The sequence below is a fragment of the Sander lucioperca genome, chromosome 2, assembly GCF_008315115.2.
Source record: "Sander lucioperca isolate FBNREF2018 chromosome 2, SLUC_FBN_1.2, whole genome shotgun sequence".
In the NCBI taxonomy this organism is placed as follows: domain Eukaryota; kingdom Metazoa; phylum Chordata; class Actinopteri; order Perciformes; family Percidae; genus Sander; species Sander lucioperca.
Genome location: NC_050174.1, coordinates 37884476 through 37907861, shown reverse-complemented (window position 1 = coordinate 37907861; position 23386 = coordinate 37884476). Strand labels below are relative to the sequence as shown.

At 40.1% G+C, this 23386-nt stretch overlaps 2 protein-coding genes across 4 annotated transcripts in view; one reads left to right on the top strand and one right to left on the bottom strand.

Moving 5' to 3' along the window:
• The first annotated feature begins 3781 nt into the window (after positions 1 to 3781).
• LOC116054449 (protein FAM163B) lies at positions 3782 to 19434 on the top strand. Of its 2 annotated transcripts, none has more exons than XM_035997064.1 (4): positions 3782 to 4281; positions 13563 to 13678; positions 15142 to 17460; positions 17503 to 19434. In XM_035997064.1, exons 2-3 carry the CDS (start codon positions 13586 to 13588, stop codon positions 15583 to 15585), a joined length of 537 nt encoding a protein of 178 aa, XP_035852957.1. In that variant the 5' UTR covers positions 3782 to 4281; positions 13563 to 13585; the 3' UTR covers positions 15586 to 17460; positions 17503 to 19434. The 2 variants fall into 2 exon arrangements, with proteins under 2 accessions (XP_035852957.1, XP_031161865.1); XM_031306005.2 differs by having other exon boundaries at positions 3782 to 4459.
• A 2089-nt stretch (positions 19435 to 21523) lies between these two features.
• adamtsl2 (ADAMTS-like 2) overlaps positions 21524 to 23386 on the bottom strand; it is a 31380-nt gene continuing 29517 nt past the window's right edge. For both annotated transcript variants that reach the window (XM_031305654.2, XM_031305652.2), the window contains exon 19: positions 21524 to 23105. In XM_031305654.2, coding sequence (XP_031161514.1) covers positions 22978 to 23105 — 128 coding nt within the window. In that variant the 3' untranslated portion in view covers positions 21524 to 22977. The remainder of the gene's footprint in view (positions 23106 to 23386) is intronic.

Below are 23386 nucleotides of genomic sequence, written 5' to 3'. Positions count from 1 at the left end.
CAATACTCATCTCATTGATTGAGAGTTGGTCCACTCAGAGGATTCTTCTTAATCACAGATACAGAAAAAAGTCTGGAAATATTCAACTTTTTTTTCAAATTCCTCACTCTTAATGTTGTGTCGTTTGTGAAGTGGTTCTTTATAAACAGCCTGCAGACAATCACAGACTGTATCTCACTTTCTTTGGCCAAGAAATAATTTATTTTAACTGGTTAAGTAAAGTTCGAAGTTTGATAGTGTCAAAACTGAAACCATAAGAACTGTGCAGGAAAAAGAAACATACTTTTTAAGTTACACTATAGTTATAGTTTCCATTAGTGTCATTACTGACAACAGTAACCACTTTCTCTTGTGGTCTGGACTGAAAAACAATGTTAGGTCATGAAAAGACAGAATAAATTAATGATTTTTTTTTTTAAAAATGCATACGTCTCGCGTCTTTATTCTGAAGATAGCGGAGTCGGCGGAGGCATCAGACACACACGGTTTGTTGGGCTCCGTGCTGAATATGTTTTCTCCACTTATCAACGCGTTGAACGTGTTTGAGAGTATGTTTGTTTTTTTTACTGTCTGGGACCTTCTAGGGGCGGGCATTGGAAACCACTGTAGTATTAGTTAAAAATGCTGTGATGCTGTAGATTGGTGATTTGTTGCACAAAATGTTGTTGCATCCGTCCCTGTTTCAAATAAACATGAAAAGAAATGAAAAATATCTTTTTTGTCTGAATCAGAATGAATTCATCTCATTTTAAAAAGAGCTTAACACTGGGCACTTAAAGAGCACAGACCTATCTTGCAATGTAAATGAAGGTGAATAATGTATTGTGTATCCACCTTGTGAATCAGATCTGCTCCATGATTCAATGGGTTCTGTATTGTTGGTCCATGATATACCCTTCCACCAAGTTCTATGAACATTGGGCCATAGTTTTTCCACAATCCTGCTGACAGACAAACAAATAAAACCAAAAACCCAACCTTGTTGGCAAATTCAATGAAGATAGCTGACTCTGGCCATGTAATTATGTACCTACAAAGCTACAAGTGGGCGTTATTATGGATCACATGTAACTTCTAGGCAAGTCCCTTCATACGAAGCAGCTCGATTGGTTGGGGTTAGGCATTGACCTTGAGTAGTTAAGGTCAGGATAGCCGATTGGTCAAGGTATAGGACCTGAACAAATCGGGTTACGTTACCTTGCATAAGCATGGACGCCTGGCCAACAGTAATGCGTGAATGCTATTGAAGGGCGGGTCTTGCCTAGAAGTTGCATGGGTTCCATAATAACGCTACAAGTGGGGGTTGCCATTTTGGAATAATGCATTAACGCTCCCAATCTATCTTCCAGCCTTACAAGGTTCCTCCTACGTGGGGAAGGAAGATTTTGCCCATTATGACAGAGACCCGAAGTTCGAGCTTGATTGTGTTTTAAGCCTCCAACGTCGCCTTCCAGGCAGCTAACCCTAACCTTAACCCTAAACATAACCATTGCCGCGTTACCTGGAAGGCGACGTTAGGGGCTTAAAACACCAAACACCGAAGTTCGATTCCCACCATCAGTACATGTATATCCAGTTTGTCATTACACAATTTGCAGGTGGGAAGCCAGTAAGGAATCATGCCCTTGCTTTACTGCATTAGCCATTTGTACTGGTTGGATGGGCAATGCATTCAAGTACTGAATGCAGAAAAATCTTTTTAGAAACTGGAAACAATCCAAACAGTTCTGTCAATCAACGAAGCGTTTAATGGGCTAATCGTTTCAGCTGTGCTTGTAGACCTACATATTGTTGGGTAGTTTAATGTATAATAAAACATTGTATTTTATAAACTACATGTGTTTTGTGTGCAAAAATCTTAATGCGTAAAGTAACTAGTAACTAAAGCGGTCAGATTAATGTAGTGGAGTAAAATGTACAATATTTCTCTCTGAAATGTAGTGTAGTAGAAGTAGGAAGTGGCATGAAAAGAAAAGACTCAAGTAAAGTACAAGTATCTCAAATTTGTACTTAAGTACAGTACTCAAGTAAATGTACTTAGTTACATTCCACCATTGATTCTCATGAATCTCATGTTTGTATGATGTCGTACGAAAACATATGCACAACAATTCGTATAATATGCTACAATACTATGGTGACTGCCGGCTGGTCACCTGACAGTTACGTTTAGCGGTCTTTATAGTGAAATTTAGCTGACAACATGTGACTGTGAGCCGGGTAGAGAGCACAGCAAGGTCCTGGGTGTTTCAGTGGCCGTTGCCATTAAGTTTAGCCGACAAAAGGTGACTTTTAGGTTTAGGCACCAAAGCGACTAGTTAAAGCTATAGTGGGTAGTTTCTGAGGAAGTCGATGTAATGACAACAAAACTGTCGGAGCATCCACATGATACAAGCCTTCCGTGATCACACACCACCCCCACCCCTCCTCTGTGCAGTTATTTGTAGCCAATGAGGACATAGAGGACTAAAAAAACACGATGGACTCTCTGGTAATTATCTTCACACAAGCTTCTGCCACAAAAGTTGCCGGATGACACCATTGTGTAAACGTAGCCATATTGAGAAATACAGAGAAAGTTTTGTGGAGCTGATAGCCTTATGGTTCAGTATTATAAAAAATGACGCACTAAAGCTTTAAGATTAGAAAAAAAGATTGTGGTTTGGATTATAACACCAGCCCCGTTTACAGTAAGTAGTAAGTACACCTGTTTCCTGGGTGAAAGTCTTGTGTTTTCCCCGGGTCACAAAATCTGCTCTCCTGCTTGAAAGCCCTGTGTATTACAAACCACCCATCCACTCTGACCTCCTCTCTACGCCGAGCAGAGCACTCTTATACAGCTACGGTCAATGTAGTGCATGCACAAGAAATATGTGGAATACATACAAATTACAGTTCATTACTTTTCATTGCTATATGTACGAATGGTTCATGAGAACAGCTTGGAATAGGACATGGGACAACCTCCCACATGTTACTCCCTACCAGAGCAGCTTATAGTTTTTAACTCCCTTTTTTTCCTATGAGAGAAAAAAGTGCCCTCTTGGATGCCTCTATGGGAGATAAATATGACAAAATCCCCTCTACCATCCAATGTGAGAGAAAACATGATAAAGTGACCTCTAGATTATCCTTTCAGTGGTTTAAGACGATGCAGTGCCATTGAGGCTTCCCTACAGGCTAGAAAGCTTTCTGCACACTAATGTCCCACCGCATGCAGCCGGTGCCCTTTTTATTTATTTTTTCATCCCTGCCCCTCAGACAGCTTGAGTCCACCACTGCACAGGAGTATTTGATTGGATATAATAATTTTAGATAAGATGGTGTATGAAGACGTGCTGCTGAGGGTGAAGGTGTCTAAATGTTCAACTCACACAACGCTGAAAGTCACCTAAATCAGCATGTAAAGGCAAAAATGTGGGGCTAAATTGTTATTTGGCATAGAAATATTAGTCCAATGCTGTGCCGGAATGTCCAAAAATTGGGATTATTTCTCTTTCTTTTTAGAGTCGAAGATAGTTTTAGTTTTCCCAACAAGATCGAATTTAGTATGCAGATGCAGATGATTCAACACCATAGGAAGATGTCACTTGGTTCAATAAAGGATAAAATAAAGAGGATTTAATGCAACCTGTATCCTTCAGGTAGCCTATATATATATATATATATATATATATATATATATATATATATATATATATATATATAATTTTTTTTTTTTTTTTTTGCAGCGCGTACTGCTGTGACGCACAGTCACATCTAGTCAGGTCAGCATCGGAAATTAATGCGCTGCGACCACAGACAGGATGAGACCGGATCCGTTGTGCAGAACATACATCCGCCAATTAATAATAAGCGGACCAGAGCTTTTCTCCTAACAAGTCATCCTCCTGCGGTCACCCTGTGAGTGTTCGGATCATCTTTGATTTTTTTTTTTTTTAACGTTTTATTGGGACTAAAGCCAAAATAAACCCTGAGGACCTGCAGATGAAATATTTCAGAATTTGGGATTTTATTGAATTGGACTTTTTAAAATCTGCAACCTGCTGTGAAGCAGACATCTGCACTTAAATTAATGGAAAATTCATAGAAGAAGCAACAAAGGAAACTGTTCCTCATTAAAGTTCCTCATTAAGTAAAAGTTTTGTCAGATTTTCTGGCCGCGTTTCAAACGTATCCATCTGTGGAACGAAGCACGTTTCGTGAAACTACAGAAGAAATGTGAAGACAAATTAGCCTCTTTGACGCACCGAGACAAATCTCTGCTCCTCGTTCTCACAGGTCAGATGTGTGTGTGGATGTAAAACGTTGCTGTTAGCTGAGAGTTTTAGGTTTGGTTACACCTCTCCCAGCTGTAACTCGAGCCTCCTAACCGTCATCTCTGCCCACAAACCGGGGCGCCCCGAGCTGGAGGTGCCGCGGGGGACGCCATGGGACGATCCAAATACTAATGTGATGGGTAAGATTACCAATTGTTTATATGGAGGTGTCTCTGGTTCCTACATGGGATGCACTGAGAAGCAAAGTGGGTGTAACTGTACAAACTGCCAGAAAACGGTTGTTAAGAGGTTTGGGCCATACAAAAAGCCCGCAACTCAAAAAAGAAGATGCAAAGATACGCGTAAAATGCGCGTAAAGTCCGCAGAAAACAGTTTTAAGAGCGCTTTAGTGGTTCTTAAAAGTTGATTTTGGTAATTTGTATAGGAACCTAATGTTTATTCGATTAGACTCTATCTGTTGCGATTTCCTTAAATGTTTGTGTCATTTTGTCTATAGTCTTAATCTTTTACGCACGCAAGTCAAGAATTGAATTGGAAATAATTTCAGGATGTATGCTCTAATTCAGGCTGATGTAGCAATTACAGGTTTGTGTGTGTGTGTGTGTGTGCGTGTGTGTGCGTGCGTGCGTGCGTGTGCGTGCGTGTGTGTGTGTGTGTGTGTGTGTGTGTGTGTGTGTGTGTGTGTGTGTGTGTGTGCGCGCGTGCGTGCGTGCGTGCGTGCGTGTGTGTGTGTGTGTGTGGTGCTGATATATGAATCCACACCCATGAAACCTGAATGAAGGATGCTTTGGGACGTACTGAACGCAAAGAGTGAACCTGCTCAGTTTGAGACAGCCACCTATTGGCGCAAATCTGCATAAAAGTCGCACCATAAACTCCGCTGTAAATATTTCTTACGTTATGTCCACATGTATTCTCTGCAAACAGGAAATATATCACATGATTCATTAATGTTTTTTTAATAATGACATGTTGAATGCTTGTAATCATGTGTGTGTGTAGCCTACACGTGCGTCCTGTAAGGACATTTGAAGTAATTTACTGTATTATATTTTGGGTAAAAGGAGTCATAGCAAGGATCATTCATCTACATTTGCCCTAGCAAACGTCATAAAAGACCAAAACCAATATGGGTCTGTAAATCCACTAGTTTTTAGCAATGTAAGTCAAGCAGAGAAATACAAATTGTATTAAAATTCATTTTATTTTTATTATTTATTTATTTATTTATTTATTTATTTATTTATTTTGGGGGGGGGGGGTGCAGTACTGTCAGCAACATTAATCTAAAGGTTTCGGATATATTTACTGTTGGTTTTGGTCTTTGTATAAAATGTGATGACAGTAAGGATCTAGAATATCACCAGATATCTTTTAAACTCTTTATGTCAATAAGACATAAAGCTTAAGGAGCTGTTGTCATCATTATATAATCTGCATCAGCAATGACGGAATGAATAGAAATGACCTTGATTTTCAGCAACCACAGATTTTCGTGACATTTATTGTTGGTGCTGTACAGTTTCTTTCTATAAACAGCTCAAAAATCTCACCAAGTTATTAAGTCGGGAAAAGTCTGCAAATTTGATGAGAACACTTCAACCTTTTTCACTAAATCAACTTGTGAATTTTCTAGAATGACTTTTATTTATTTATTCTGTCTTGTGAAGCTCAGTTCTGGAAATGTCTTAGAACGAGTAAAATAAGACAAACATGACACAAACCGTGTAAATGACCCTCTGGCCTTCGGGGACGTGAATGTCCAGGGTTCCGTCGCTATTGAAACCCAATGCAATAGCCAGTGATGAGCTGATCCTCATGGTGGTGTTTTTATTGTGTATCTGGAGTTTTGAAGGACGGAGGCTTTGATGATTGTGTCACTGATTTCCAAGCAATCACTTCCAAAACCTTACTGAGCTCCAGTAAACTCTTCTGGTCCCTAGCTGCCGCCCTTAGGTTGTTGCGGAAATGATGCTGAGAGTGCAGGTGGGTTATTGTGACTGAATATGATATCTAATATGTAATTGTGGTGGCATGCAGCTCTGTGGAAGTGTTTTTCTTTGACTTAAGAAGGTTGTCGAAAAAGCTTCTAAAAGCAGTTTAATGCATTAAGAGTGAAAGGGATGCAGAGAGATTTGAGGCAGTGGACTCAGTGTCTCTGAGAAGCGGAGGAAGCAAAAGGGCACCAGCATGAAGAGTTCCAAACCCTTCTCGAGCATGTAGGGCAGCCTAGACACTGTAAACCCAGATGTAGTTGTAAATATTTTTTTTAGTGGTCACTACTTATCTTTCACGTTTTATTAAAAAACATATTCATTAATAATTTGGTAATTGAGCTGTTCTGCTGAAGCCATAGACAGTAAAAGAATGGACACAGCGAAGCCATATACTTCAATGGAGACCAGTGAAGTCACTTTTTCAGTGATGACTGAGCGTACTGCCAGAGCCGGTCTACGGAGAGCCATTTCACTCCCTATTTAGCCCCATTGTATCGAATTTGGTTGCAGTTCCACCAGAGTTCCACTGGGGGTGAGTGCAAAATGGATGGGACTCTATGGAGCTAGACGGCTACATTTGTCTCTTTCGCCTAATTGCCGTTGACAAATCTCAGATTTGATTGTAGTTTTTGCAAGTTCAACGTGGATTATAGGTCGAAAGTTGAATGAACAAGTACTTATGTCCTTTCGATTTCTTACAGGTTGAGTCGTTGTTGCCCATAACACGCTAGCATTCTGCTAATGAATGCTGATTGGTCAGTGAAGGACTGATTACGACCAGAGATCCCACTTGATGGCATCCGAAGCAGAACCAGAATGTGAGAGTGAATATTTTGGCGTGGTCTTTAAAACATTAGCAAACCTCTTTCTAGCACGTGTATTGACAGGGAGAGTCTAACCTGTCAGCTGTGATGTCGATACCTCGAGAGAAAAAAGGAAGTGACTCAGAGCTTGCCGTAAAGCAGTATCTCTGGCTGTACGATGTGTATGACGTCATTGACATTTTAAAAGGCTTTTTAGAACAACAAAGCCACTTTAAAAAAATCTCCCAGCAGTGTGTATTTTCTTAGCCTCCCCTTTCGAATGCAACATTCAAATTACTAGACAAAATATTTTATCCTGAGAAAAGTGAATTTTGAGGGGTATAGTTCCATAGACCACAATTCATTCTGCACTCGCCTGTGAGCGCCCCCTATATGGAACCAGAGTGGAATTGCAACCAGTTCAGAAGCCGGAAGTATCGAGAGAGTGGAACTTCTTCCCTTATTAGAAATTCTTGAGCTTGACGACGTAGATGTGACGTGAGCAACCTGTCTGAAAGTTGGAAGTCTTCTGGTAGCTGTGCCAAGAGAAATCTCAATCATTCCCAATCTTGCAGAGACGGAGAGCGTAGGTATATGTAAGGAGATAACATAGGCACAGGCTAATTATTGATAACTAAATGCTAGTTAACATTAGTAATTAAACTTAAACAGCTAATGTAAGTCAAAACTGCCTGTAAGCTTCTCCTGTACTATACGGTAATTCCTCTACTATGTGACAGTAAGTCGCATGGTTATGACACAATTGTTAGCCTATTTTTACAAAAACGTCTGCTACGGAGCCATAACGTGAGATACAAGGTAATGGAGCCTTTTATACATTGTCGTGTTTCTTTAGAAATAAACAATGGACAAATAGAGTCTTTAAACGCTTCAGATGTAAAGTTATTCGCTGTCAAAGTGACGCCAAAATGAATAGGAGTTAATGGAATGTTAACGGAAGGTGATGGCTTGTTAGCCTCAGAGTCTCCCCATAGGAGGTACGCTTTCCGGATGCTCGCTTACCCCCTTGGCTGAAGCGGTGCAAAGGCTCATGGGAAATATATGTTTTGAACGATTTCAGTCCTAGTTAAAGCGTAACTCTCGCCAAAATGCAACCTAGGATCACTTTTAAGATTTACCGTATTTTCGTTTTTTGGTCAAATGGCCTTTTGAATGGGAGTGCTAGGGGCACTTTTATGCTAGCCTCAAAATAGCTATTTTTAAAACACTAAGAAGGCTCGACACAACATGAAACTTTGCTTGAAGTATCGCCAGGGGCTCTACACCTTAATGAAAGAATTGACAACATTGTTTGTGTACCCAGAGTTTACTAAAAAGAAAGGTTTTGAGCAACCCACGTTAGCAGTTGTTGTTTACGCTATCCGCCATTTTCCCAGTCAAAAATAGGCGATCTCCGAATGCAAATGAACAGACTCCATAGGAGGAAATGTCATTCCTATATGAGGCTCCTTTTTCAACTACAAGGTCAATATCGTGTTTCACTAATGACAAAACAACAAATTATCCGTGCATTTAAATGGAACTGAGTTTTTGGAGCTTTCCATATTTACTCTCCTCCCTCGACTATTTTTGACTGGCTCGACAGCTACAGTGAGTTGCTCAAAACCTTCTTCATCTACATCTTTTTAGTAAACTCTGTGTACACAAACAATGTTGTCAATGCTTTCATTAAGGTGTAGAGCCCCTGGTCATATTTCGAGCAAAGTTTCATGTTGTGTCGAGCCTTCTTAGTGTTTTAAAAATAGCTATTTTGAGGCTAGCATAAAAGTGCCCCTAGCTCTCCCATTCAAAAGGCCATTTGACCAAAAAACGAAAATACGGTAAATCTTAAAAGTGGCGATTCTGTCCTAAATATGCTTTTAAACAAAAATTTGACTCGGGTACATTCACAGAAAGACCCTAGGTTGCATTTTGGCGAGAGTTACGCTTTAAAGTGTGTTTTAATAATGTTCTGTTACTGTTTTGGGTTTGCATTTATGTTACGTGGAAATTACCTCTATGCATTGTCATCCACTCTGTTTTACTGGAACTAATGTATTGAAAACATTGTTTTAAAAACTATATTGTTATAAAGGGAAAAACATATTTATAAGAAAGATTTCTTTCTATAGTTGTGATAAGCAGCCTAGAGCCTAATGTTTCATATTTATTATATTTGAACAAAAGTAACTTATGTTTAGTAATGATTTTTAGTAATGACTGCTAATGTAAACTTGATTTGTCTACTGCATCAACTTACCAGTCTGTGTTAATTCAACTTCACCTGTTAAGTGTAACCTTTTGTAATAACATAAACGGTTTAAGGCAACGGGTCTCCACACAAATCTCTAGTAAAGTCAACTAATTTGGGATAACAGTGTATGGCACTGCATTGCATTTGCTCCACTGGAATGGACCAAATTAATTGAGACTTGATTACTTGGGCAAAGATGACTTGGTCACAACACTGGTAGAATCTACCTGTTATGTCTCTGAGTCTGCTATCTATCCAGATTTCAAAGATCTTTCTTTCTCGGGCTATTTTTGGAGTGTTTGATGGCGTGTCGGCCGTATAGCTCCACATACATCACAGTGTGACACGACACTCCTGCTGACCCTCGTCACACCCACACAGAAAGCAGAGGAAATAATATCATGATGATTATGACTTCTCTTCAGTTACATCTATTTTCACGTGACTCTCTGCATCTGCCTGCCGGCAGATTGCTATTCATGAGTGCACATTTTTTAAATGCTCCTCTGGTTCCTTATTTATTGTATAAAACATGAGGGAAAGCTGAATATTAGGGATTCATAATTTTAATTCACAAAGTACAATAGTGCAAAAGCCTTCATTGTGAACTGGTCTGTTTTCACTTTAATTAAAAGTTGAGGAACCTTTTTAGTGTTTGGATTTTTCTTTTCACTTGCTAATGCACACTTAAATGTGGTTTGGGACCAGAGTTGTTGCATAAAACATAAAGGGAAAGTGAATAATGAAATGCATAATCTCTCTCTCTGTCTCTCTCTCTCTCTGTCTCTCTCTCTCTCTCTCTCTCTCTCTCTCTCTCTCTCTGTCTCTCTCTCTCTCTCTCTCTCTCTCTCTCTCTCTCTCTCTCTCTCTCTCTCTCCATCCCATTTAAAGGTCATCTCTCTCCCATATTTACTGTATCTCTTCTGTTTGCTCTAATTTCCTCTTCTATCTTGAAAAACCTTTTATCAAACAAATAAATATTAGCTCGGTAGTTAAGGGATTGTTTTTATTGCTGATCATTTTGGAAATGGCCTTACTATTTCTATTGAGGAAGACTTTCCTTTTTTCCGTCAGTCTCTCTTTTAGTGGTAGTTGCAGTTCTCAAAAAGTTCACTTTTTTATCGAGCTTATTCAACACTGGTGAAGTTTTACAAAAAATATTGTAGCCACTAAACGATTATCATTGTTTTGTATCCATAATGTGCAGCAAGTCAAACAATAAGCCATCGTAAACGGTCCTCGAGGCTGAAGCTCTGCAGGTTGAAGAGTTCCTCGGTGTTAGCGGAGGTTTTCACTCTGTTGACTATCTTATTGTTTAATTGTCCGGTTGCTTTGGGAGCACTCCGCTGAATGCCTTGAAACTAAAAAATGCAAAATGTTTAATGGAATGCAGTTGGCCTATTAATTACTAACCATAAACTCAAGGCTGATTTAGATTTGATCAGAATACAGCATAGGAAATCTGCTTAGAAACATAGGGAATATTGGATAGGATAGAACAAGATATTGTAATTCTGCTAAATAAAACATCCCATTCATTTTTAGTTTCACTTGTTTTCATTTTAAACAAATTGTATATGTGATAAATAATACACATATTTTATAGGCTCAGTCTGCCACAAAACAAACAATTCCAGTGCTGGTCCCATGGTATCAGAATTTTGGATAGTCGTCATGGAAACATTAACTGGTCATGTGACAAGGGCAGGGAAATTGGCAGAACAGGCATCCAAGTGACAGTATTCTGATCCAATGAAAATCACATTTGTCAGATTGACAGCACTCTAGCCCAATGGATTGTTGGGGGGGGGCAATCATATTTCAGGGAGGGGCTGGTGCCACCCTGTGCCCCCCTTCTAGCCCCTCCCCTGACCTTGAGGCCTGTCTGGAATTTTTCACACTTTATTAATAACTTTGAACCAGAATAACGCAATTTGCACTCCTTCACATAGTCATAACTCATCCAAATGTGAACACACAGATGTGATACCAATCCTGTTAGAATCAGAATCTTTTGGAGGGATTGATTGGAAATGTGTCAACTGTAACCCCAACAACGGACATAACCTTAAATTTCAGTTTATTACAACTTGAGTCTTGTTTTTGTAGGTCTAGGCCATCATTTCTATTGGTTATGAGCATTTTAGATACAGTTTGTTCAAATGGACGTTTGTGTTTACCTGTCCTCTAATGGCTGTGTGAAGTACCAGTATGACTCTTGTCTGTCAGGACCAAAGAAGGAAGTAGTGTGACTCATTGGTTTCCTCTCTGTAGTCCTTTCTACACTTACTTTTTTGCACTGACTGAACAAACGAGATCAAACATGTTATTCAGTGAGCTTTAGAGGTGCTGTGCGGGCTCAATGGTGTTTTAATCCCCCAATGTCGACTTCAAGGCAGCGCTGCGACCGTCGACAGAGGGGGTCCTACCTAATATGTTAATGTTTTGATGGGTTTTTTTAATAAATAATTTAAAGATGCCTCAGTTGTCCTTTATAACTTTTATTCTGCCTTATCTATTTTATCTATTTATCTAATTTGATTGTGTTTCTGTCTTTATTGTTAATATGTATTATGATTATTATTATTACAAATTTAATTACTTGCCTCAAGATTTTAACATGATGATACACATGCCATTAGTTTTATGCATTTTACTAACAGTGTGGTTTTTTTCTATGATGTATTTTAAATTATTTATGGTTATTTATTGTGTGGCACTTTTTACTTCTTGAAGCACTTTTAAACACAGCACTTATTACTAATTTTTAATGGTATGTGTATATATTTTTTTAACCTCAAGGGCAAGTAATTCTGACAGTATTTTAGACCCCTTAAATGTTTTCATTTTAATTTTTGAGGATAAATAATGTCTTTAATATTGGGTTAAGAATTTATTTTGTATTGTTATGCCGGGCTATTTATTTACATAACTCTCTCTCTCTCTATATATATATATATATTATTTATTTTAATTATTTATTTTGTAATGTCTTTAGGAGACTTAGGTGTGGAGTTGACCTTTTATTTAAAGTTTTAATCTCCCGCTGTCCATCCTGTCTAGTGGTTCTTTTAACCTGTTTTTAATATCTGGCCGTCTTTTAAACAGCTTTATTGTATAACCGAACCCAGCTTTTTTAAGGAGATTTTTAAGTGTTTTATTCACACCAGTGGTCCTCTTGTGCCTGTGCCCCTCGCAGCGCCCATCCTGGGCTTTGCATTTTAACCCAAACCTAACCCTAACCATTCTGCCTGGAAGACGACGTTGGGGGCTTAAAACACCAAACATTGCTGTGCGGAGCCAGGCTAGCTGTTTGCACCTGTTTCAAGTCTTTGTGCTAAGCTAAGCTAACCAAGTCCTGGCTGAAGCTTCATATTTACTGTACAGGAGAAAGTAGTAGCTATTGATCTTCTCATCAAACTCTCTGCTAGAAAGCACAATAGGGTTTTTTCCCAAGGAAGGTCTTGTTTAGGGCAACATAATTGTTTACTCAAACCTGCAAAGATCAGTAATGATGCGTTTCCTGCTGCTGACTTCCCATATGTGGTCATTACTGAGAGAGCATCAGTCACATTCACCATCATCAGAGTCAGACATGCCAATATTTGCACTTGGCTGACTCTAACTTCATTTTTGTGACTCGTCTTAATTTACTGCACTGAGTCGTAAAAAAATCCATCAGCAGTATTTTCAGTAATGGCTGCTGGCAAGAGAAAACAGTTTAAACATTTTGGAGCTGTTCAGTAGAGATGTAAAATTTTACAGCAACATCATTATCTCTCTTCTATCCTCCTCTTCACTCTTCTCTTACTTCCTTGTCTCCTCATCATTCTGTCTTTACACCTTCTGTCTCATCTACCTTTCTTCTGCTCCTTTTCCTTCTCTTATTCTCCTTTCTTTCGCCACCTTTCATTTTCCTCTTTACCCTTTCATGCCTTTCCTCACTTCTTCCTCCAATTTTCCTCTTTTCTCCTCGTTTCTAATCTACTTCTTCTTCCCTCATCTCTTCTCTTCTTCCTTCCTTCTCTCTCATCTCTGTCACTATACTCTCTCTCCCCCACCAAATTTCTTCATCTTCTCTTCATCGTCATTCTCCTCATCCACTGTCCCCCAGAATTTCCTTTTCTTCTTTCCTCCATTTCTCTCATTACTAAGCTGTGCCTTTGTCTCTTTCCTCATCCCACCCTCCTCCTCCTCCTCCTCCTCCTCCTCCTCCTCCTCCCTGCAGGCTGTTGATGGAGAGGATTTCGAATGTCAGCCGGGACAGTGGTCATCGCAGGAGGAATTCTGGCTACAGTCATCTTACTGACCATCGTCGCTGTACTGTGTTTATGTAGGTTGCAGGTATGACATTTAATGTTTAACTGAAAAAGTACAATAAATGATTTTCTAAAAGACATTCTAAGAGTCTACAACGATAGGCACAGTGGTGCTTTGAGCTAAATGCTAACATGGGCTTGTTTAGCTTGTCACAATCTGGCTCGTAAGGCCACGACAACGTGGGAGTTTTCCCACACACTGTTTTCAAAAGTAAAGTGATTTCAAACAAACTGAGATTAATTAAATACACAACACTGAGATTAATTAAATACACAACAAGTACATGGAGAGAGTCCCAGAACAGCTAGGTGTTCCCAGTTGGCTCTAATGAGCCCCTGAAACCAGTTATCTAGAAAAACACGTAGACAAACGATAGATTGGTAGGGAAGGGCAGTGGCCGTCACAAGCTAGTATCATGAAGCTGGTTCACCATTCTAGTGAAGCGTGAGCATTTTAACATTTGTTGATTAGCACTAAACACAAAGTAGCCTACCGCTGAGGCCGATGGGAATGTCTGGTTTATGATCAAGTACCTTTAAAACTAAGTATTGGACACATTCAAGTTTTGACATGGAGATGGCACTAGATGAAAAGTCAGAGGACCCCCAAAGTTGTTACAATTCATCCTGAGGGGAACATGAATGTGTGAACCACATTTTCTGTCAATCCATCCAATAGTTGTCGAGACATTTCACTCAAAACAACAAATGTCAACCTCATGATGGTGCAGGATGAAAAGTCAGGATCACCAAAGTCAGTAGGATTCATCCTCTGGAGAACAGGAACTTCTGCACATTCATTTAAAGGAAATCCACGCAAAACCAGTCAGTCCAGCTGGTGAATGATTGGATCCAGATATTCGTCGTTTTTAATTAGTAGCAAGGCTTCATATTGTTCTGCATGATGTTTGTCAATGTTATCATAGTCTATTTCGACGACGTTTCATTTCCGGCTTTGTCCAGATGCCGCTGGAAATTCCACCGGGTATCCCTAATTTTCAGCCGGATGTCCGTCACCTTCCGCGTTCTTTGTCTTGGCATTCTAAACTCCAGTGGATTTCTGAGGACTACGGTTAACTGCTCCTCAGATCTCTGCAGGGTAAATCCAGACAGCTAGCTAGACTATCTGTCCAATCTGAGTTTTCTGTTGCACGACTAAAACAACTTTTGGACGTACACAAGTTCCATCAAAACAAGTTCCTTCCTGAGGCTATTTTGCAGAGGCACCGTTGCTCCGTCTTGCGCTTAGCGCCGCCCATGGCGATTGTGATTGGTTTAAAGAAATGTCAATAAACCAGAGCACATTTTTCTCCCATCCCAGAATGCTGTGTGGACTAGCCAGACCCTCCTCCGCAACGCTGTGGAGGAAGGTCTGGCAAAGCAAGACGAGTTTAGATTTTTGGTTTAAAGAAATGCCAATAAACCAAAAAAAAAAAAAAAAAACTAACTTTTGACCGTACTCTCTCCTCCTGTTTTTCACTGCTCCAGTATTACTGCTGTAAGAGGGAGGAGTCTGAGAAGGGGGAAGAGGAGGAACCGGAGTTCGCCACCATGTCGCCTTCCTGGCCCCTGGCTCTGTCCGCTCCCCCTACACCTCCGACGCCAGAGCACTTCGGCAACGAACAGGAGAACTACACCCCCACCTTCCTCACTGAGGCCAACGGGCCTGCCAGCTGCTGCCCAACACCGCCGCCACGCAGGTGCCAGCGCTCACACGCCTTCTGCCCGTCTTGCGCCCGCTGTTCGCTGCCCTTCTACCTGCAGCACCCAGAGAGGCTGTGCAACGGCGGGCGCAGAATCAGCTACAGGACTGTGCAGCAACAGGACTTGGAGCTGCCCATAGATCTGGCCAGCTTCTACCAGAAGCTCAACCTCATCCGTTCCGTTACCATGAGGGAGGTGGTCAACAACAGTGTCAGCACCGACGTCTAGGAGCAGGCAGAGGGAAGGTCGCGCCGTCCTGCTGACCTGGAGGAAAGTTGCACTGACTCGGTGCTGTCTGCAAAATACACGAAATGACTTTGTGTTGTGCAGCATTAATAGTGTGCTGCACTAATGTACTACAACACTGAGGGCTTTTGGATGATGCAATACATCTCCTGGCAGCCATATTGGAGGTCTACAGCTCTGGAGCGACTGCTACTGTAACAGCTGAAGGCATTTGTGAACGTAGTTTAACATTTGTTTCTGACAGACTTGAACAGACTCATTTTTGTCAAGTTTGACTTAAAACTGATCATTTTGTAACCATTATGTCGGATTTTGATGTTTAGAAAAGTAGCTTGTTTGTTAATTAGCCAGTTAAGTAGCTAAACAATATGTGTATCAAAGTATAAAGACACAATTTGAGCTTTTGTCAGTAAATTAAACACCGATTTAGTTTGAATGCACCACACAAGACACAGAAGTGGAGGTAAAAGTCCAGTGCAAACAGGAGGTTTTCTAAATGAGGCTAATGGCTAGTTAGCTACCTAGCTTACTCTAAAATATCTTCTAAAGAATAAGTTGTGGATGTATAAAGAGAACTGCATACAGCGTTTGAGGCAGGCCCCCTTAATTCCTGCAGTAAGTATCTCAGTGGTGCATGGCGCATGAAGCACTAGAGACTTCTGCTGACCAAGCCGGCTACTCCAGGTTTAGCTCTTCGCTAATTTGAATGGGGAATATTGATTTAATCGTGCGGCTCCTCTAGACTTTCCAAATGTTATTGGACCGAATGGATCAAAAAAAGTAATTTCCCAGTGGTTGTGATGCTCAAAAACCCTATCCACTTATTAACAGACATCTCTTTCGCCATGTAAGTCTGTGGGAAAGTCTTTTTGGGGCAGAGGGCATCCCCTGACTTTGTAATTCCACTGTTTGGCCACTATGTCGAATATGCCTCAAAGCCCGGCGCACTTCTGGGGGCCCATGAGTCTGGTCTTATTATGCGTTTCTGTTGACTGTGTGAATGCAAACAGAAAAAAAGCCTGTGAAGGTATGTAGTTCTCGGGGGAGCTCTGCTATGCATTTTCTCTCAGGGAGTCCCCAGAACTCTTTGGTCCAAAAACACAGATTGTCAACAAATCCCATGTGCAGACCAAAATCAACAGTGAGTGTATCTACTAACAAGTATTGTTTGTGTATCAAAGCATGATGTAGCCTGATCTTCTTCCCCTGTGTCATAGAGCTCCATTGTTGTTAAAAACCCATCAATTGGCCACACTGTTGCACAGGGTGTCATGCTCCTTCATGTTCCTACACACACTGTAGTTTATTTTCAATTAGAATGAAACACTTGGCCCAGTTAAATTGTGCCCGAACACGTTTTTGCCCCAAAGTCCAGTTCTTTGACTAGTGTGGTCGCTAAATAGCGCCCGGGCCCGCTTAACCTTGCCCAGGCCCACTTGAAAGAGGAAGCCAAGGGGCCCGGGCACCGTTCAAGGTAACTGGGCCAAGTGTGAGTAAGCCCTTAATCCCACACACACCGTCCAATACAAAAACTACAGTGACAGCTGACAGCAATAAATATGAAACTACATTTGTCTTTACGTATGTCTTCAGTAGGAACCAATGGCTTTGGAGCTGGGAGACGCAGACAGGAAATCATAAAGTATCGAGACACATTGTTGGTTTTGGTCTTATCATGGGATTTTTTAGCACAAAAAATACAAAATAACACTTATCTTGAAAGCTCCAAATCAAGAGGGTTTTGGAGAAGAAATACTGTCGAGCTGAAATCTGTTTCCTGAGTCAGTAGCTTCCGTTTGGAGACCAATTTATTTGAAGACTGTTCACATTGACTCAGACTGTCACTGACTACAGTCAGTTTTCTTTGTTTATAGAAATCCATCATTTGTGCACAACTAGGTCTCCAACAGACTAGTACTCTGCTCCATTACTGAACATACAGTGTATATGTGTACTTTTACAGTGTACCTTTAACACCACTTAACTTTGATTTCATTCATGCAGTGAAAAATATACAAGTGGATGTTGACACGGACAAAATGTTTAATTTGTGTGTGTCTGTGTAGCAACAACTGTACAGTGTTACATTTCACGTTTATTTCTTTCACAGTGACATTTTACAGTTTATTATCTGTTCAGGCTGAAGCTGCACAGGTGTTTTCACTTATTCCGCCTGATTACAGAATGAGTCAGGGTCTAATCAGCCAAACTGAAACACCTGTGTAGATGCAGAGACTATAGCGAGCAATTTCAACTATTTTTCAATTATCAGTTTGAGTGCACTAAGCATTTTGTGCTTGCGCACTCCCTTTTCGCCCTCTGTACTATATTGACTCATTAAATCAGAATTTTAATTGCATTTTTTCACATCAAAAATCTATTCTTCAGTATCAAGAATTCTGGTTATAATGTTATGTCGTTTTTGAGAATCCATACTATTAGAAATTTGATTTTTACTCAGGCAAAATGTTATTTCTGTCATGAAATCCATTTTTGATTAGTTGAATTTAAAATATATATTCTTGATCTTGAAATTACTCAATAAATCACCCTCGTTTTTTTGTATGAACTGCTTGACAATATCTATAAAAATTCAAATTTTGAAATTATAAATTCAGCTCTTGAGCAAAGCAAGGTAAAGATGATTATTTTATCATCAAGGATTGCATTGATATTATCCAAGACCAAAAACTGGGATTTTGTAGATAGAAATGTATCCTTGGTTAAAAAAAAAAAAAAAAAAAAAAAGCTAAAACATTGCAGATGTCAGTAGCTTCAGTTTGACCCATGTTTGTGTTCACTTGTGTAGATTTGGCAGCAAAGCGATGTGTTGTTTTTTTTCCAATTCAGACACAGAGATGGGGCTGGTGCTGGTGATCCTGTCGGTATGTGAGTGTTTCAGTGTGTGAATTCCTGTTTGTCTGCGGAGCATCTCGGTGCAGAAAACAAATCACATTTTAAAAGGGCTTTTCTGAAGCATTCAAAATTCCAATGGCTGTGTTTTCTGAAAGATATTTATTTCCTAATAAAGACATAAAGTAGATGCTGTGCTGTAGGCCGGGATTCTGCACCATGAGGTATCCAGCATTTAAGAAAAAAACTGCACATTTCTTAATGATAGTACAGTAGTAGTACTCTGTTTATTCTCTCTCAGAAAATGAGTGTTTTCTGTCGTGTGATTTAGTCCTTCCGTGTTTTTCATGAAGCGTGTGTTAACACATTGTGATCGTCCAACACTGATAGAGAGTGGAGGACCTGCAGGGCCCTAAAACACCTCGGTTAGGATGAATGGATGTGTGTTTGGCGGTTAGGATAGTTGCAGCAGTTAGCGTGCCTAAAGCAGAGGTTAACAATTGTTTTTTTCAGCCAAGGCTAAATTAAACACAGAAGAGAAGAGGGTTTTTGGGATTAAAGTTTGCATGCAGCCACAGAGGATGGACATCCTGGTAGTCAACTCTCTCTGCCAAAGAAATATCCAGCCTGTCGATCGATAAAACCTCAGACATGAATCCATTCAGGGTGTTTTGGGGGACGATGCTGCACGTTCTACACTTTGTATTTGTAAGTTCCTGGGGAAGAATGAGTGCAGAACCACTTTCATTATTCAGTGAGTGTTTCCAGACATTTTTTTCTTTGGATAAGACTAAAACGGTTGCATTTGTATCCTCTCTGCTTCATTAGTTGATGTGTTTCTATTAAATCCTGCAGTTCAGTAGATGATGAGGCTTGATGCTGACCAGCAGGGGGCGCCAGCTGCTGTCAAAACGTGCATCAACTGCAGCTGTTCTGTAAGTGATTTAATTTACAGTGTTAAATAAAAGGATGCAAAACGGTTTGGTATCTGTGTAATGCCTTCTGGGAGAATATTGATACAGAAAAGTAGAGCAGAGAGAATTCTGTTGCTTATTTTTAAAATCATTTTTGACCGGCATTAAATCAAACGTGTTTACAAGGGAAGAGAGTGGAGAGCACTGTAGAATAATTTTAAGTCAACTGTGTGTTTCTTCATTCATAGTTGTGATGCACCTCTGCAATTTACAGCATCACGACTTCCAATTTCAGTGTAATAACCTGAACTAAATTACATTTATTCCTTCAACCACCTTAGCTAAAATTACAGATAGAACACGTTTCAGTTGCCAGTTTGAATCCCTGCACTGATACAGATACAAGTTATTTTGAATACAAGTCATGGGCATGTTTAAGACCTGCAAGAAGTGCAAATTTTTAAATGTAATTTTTTTTGTCGAAATAGTTTGATTGAAGGGGAGTCCTGGTGGCTGGGGTGACACCACGTGCCCAGTTCATTTCCTGTCACTTCTCTACTAGTCTCGCATTGCCAGACCTTCCTCCACAGCGCTGCGGAAGATGTTGTGGGGAGTCCACACAGCAATCCAGGATGGGAGAAAAACGTGCTTTCGTTTATTGGCATTTCTCTAAACCAATCACAATTGTCTTGGGAGGTGCTAAGTGCCAGACGGAGCCACAGTGCCGCTGCAAAATAGCCTCAGAAAGGAACTTGTTTTGGTGGAACGTGTACGTTCAAAGGTTGTTTTAGTCGTACAAAAGAAAACTCAGACTGGACAGATAGTCTATAGCTAGCTCTCTGGATTTACCCTGGAGAGATCTGAGGAGCAGTTAACCAAAGCCTTCATAATTCGAACGGAGTTTAAAATGCCAATACAAAGAGAGCAGAAAGTAATGGGACATCCGAAAACGGACAGTGTGACATCCGGCGGAATTTCCGCCAGAACGAGAACAATCCTGGAAGTGGAACTTCGTGGATATAGACTACTTCTCTACTGTCTGCCATCATATAGAGCAGCGTTCTCCCAACCCTGCTGCTGGAGAGCTAAATTATCCTGCATCTTTTACGCATCTCCTGAATGATCTGCTCATTATCAAGCAGCTTAAGCCTGCCAAGGGGACTGATAATGATGAGTTAAGAAGTAGAATCAGGTGTGTCTTCCCTGATTGCGCCATTTGTCCTGGCGACCAGCTCTAGTTGGACTCCTGGTTGTTCCAAACTAGGGGTGACCCCGAACAGTCGAATATTCGATGCTTGGATTGAAAGAGTCTGATTCGACTGCCAGTCTCACAGTCGAATCTTCGCAGCGCCGTATAAAGTCCAGCTCAGACCAAAGATTAACAAGTGTAAACTTGCAGCTCCTTGCAACGCGCTGCTGCTCTGCAACGTTCTGAAACCTGCCAGTCGACGATAGGCAAGACTTGACAGATCTGATTTGACTATGACAATTCTTAGTCGGGGGCACCCCTATTCCAAACTTTGAATCATGAAGGCCTGGATCATGGAGGTTTTTCACCTGACAAATGTGTGCCTTTCCAAATCAACTGAATTGACCACAGATGGACTCCGATTAAGGAGTAGAAACAGCTCAAAGATGATCTAGAGAAATTGGAAGCACCTGAGCTTAATTTAGTGTCATAGCAAAGAATCTGAATACTTATGTCAATGTGATATTTCAAATTTGAATACATTTGCAAACAATTCTGAAATCCTGCTTTTGCCTGCCATTATGGGTTATTGAGTGTAAAAATGATGGATGGGTCTGGGTATATTCTGAATGTTCTGTATATGGGCAGCCCTAAAGAATTACTAAACTAAACTGCATTCTCAAGAAATGTATAATGTGTAACGTTGTGAAACGGTCACAGTTTTAAACACGTGATTATTGTGGATTGAAACAAAACTACTTGGTTGGATTAAAAAAAATATATAATGGTTTGGGTTCAAATAAGTACGTCTGTAACGTAACTTACGTTATGTATGTAAGTTAAGTACGTTACGGAAGTTTTTATTCTTTTTTTCTTGTTAAACATTTGTTGTTGGAGAGAAACATGCTAGGTCCTTGAACAAATATATGAAATTCACATAGAAATGACAAAGAGGCAAATCTGATCATTTGAACTGTTATTTAATTGAAATACAAGTCAGTACCATTAGGTTTTTAGTTTATTATCAACAGTACACAATGTCCATACTTTCGTTTTGTACAAAGAGGTATCAGTTATATAAAAACACAGTACACAAAAGTTAAAAATGACACATACATGTACACGTCTGAATACATTTCAACCATACTTCAAGTGTCAGGAATCTTCTGTGTTTGTATTAACTCTCCTCTGTCACACACACACACAGACCAGAACTGGCATCAGTTGACCCGAGGAATAACCATCGGCTGGCATCAGGAGCGTCACGATAAATGAAAATGTGCTATGACTAATAAATATGCTTCAATATCCTGCAGGCGTACCGGCACAGCGCCAAGCGGGCAGGCAGGGGGGGTGTGGAATGGAAATCTAAACTTAAACCAGACACCAAACTGAAACACAATTAAATAATATTCCATAAACAGTATCTGTATTAAATATTCTAGTCATGCAGTATATTCCGTTGAGAAATAATTTAATAGATCTTTTCATCGCAGCAATGAACACAACAAGAATGAGCTGCTAACTGGTGATGGAGGTCTGTGAGACCGTTTGAGTGTTGACTCCACTTTGTTTCTGACTCCACGTGTTGTTAGAGGAAGATTTTCTACTAGAACAACAGCTGATATAAAACTGGCTTTCTGGTTGAGATACAGTATAATGATAATATGAATTGTGAGGATGAGGAACATTAACTTGTTCTTTCAGTTAATTGATATAAAAACGGTATTAGAAGCACATGGAATACCATTAATGAAATAATTGAAAAAATTGCCCCAAAATAAGTTTAATATTAATAATAAAAACCATAGAGGATCCCACTGAGATTGCCAGCAAATTCAATAACTATTTTGTAAATATAGGTCCTGCTTTGGCTGCAAAAATCCCCATCATGCCCATTTATTCCCCGAATATAAAGTCCCCCCCCCCCCCCCCCATCTTCCTTCATTTACTTTTTCTTCTGTAAGTTAATGACGTTACACTGAGATCTTGACATAAAATTGGAGATGGTCAGAAAAAACAATTCTTTCCATAAAGCTGGGCGAGACGTTCCCTTCAAAATTAAAAACAGCTTCCTCTTTTTGACCAATTGATTCTCCAAATAAAATTTAACAGACACACGTTCTGTGTGAATGAAGACAATGATAAACCTGTTTTTTTTTTATGTGTGAACATTGCAGTTGATGCAGCATCAACAGGATTGACAACATGTTTTTGTCGGACATCAAGATTTCATTTTAGATCATTTAAACTATCCAACTGACAAATGAACCCATGTAAATCCAAGTAATCGGAGGAAGCTCTGGACTTTCCTCCCATTGTTCACAGTAACTGCAGTACCACGTGTACATAAACGTACCCATTTGTTTCCTCATGCCAGTTTGAGTCGGGGGTGCGGAGAGGCGGTGGTGTCCTGGACTAGGAGGTTGGGGGCCGTAGGGCGCGGCAGGAGTGGCAGCAGGCCTTGCTGTAGTACCAGTGGCTGCACAGGTTCACCTTCAGAGCCAGCAGGCAGTTGGTGGAGGGACGATCCTGGCAGCTCTCATCTGGGACACAGTTCGCACATGGTAGTGTTTATGTTAGCAATTTTAAAAAACAGTTAAATCTAGGGCTGCATAATTAATCGCAATTTTATCAAAATCGCAATTTGCAAGGGGGGGGGGGCGCAATATTTGTTAAAGGCAAACAATGTGTCAAACCATTCTGAATTAGGTATTGTGGTGCTGCAGAGATGTCCCAGCCTAGAATTCGTATCCTACAGACTAAAGAAAAACTCTTTGTTTGGTACAGATTCTTGCCAAAATCACACTATAATCATTTACATTTT

What these genes read in the sequence shown, in the direction of transcription:
- LOC116054449 (XM_035997064.1), top strand. Translation starts at nt 13,586, where the DNA reads ATGTCAGCCGGGACAGTGGTCATCGCAGGAGGAATTCTGGCTACAGTC. An exon ending in TGTGTTTATGTAGGTTGCAG is followed by an intron (nt 13,679 to 15,141) that starts GTATGACATTTA and finishes TCACTGCTCCAG; the next exon opens with TATTACTGCTGTAAGAGGGA.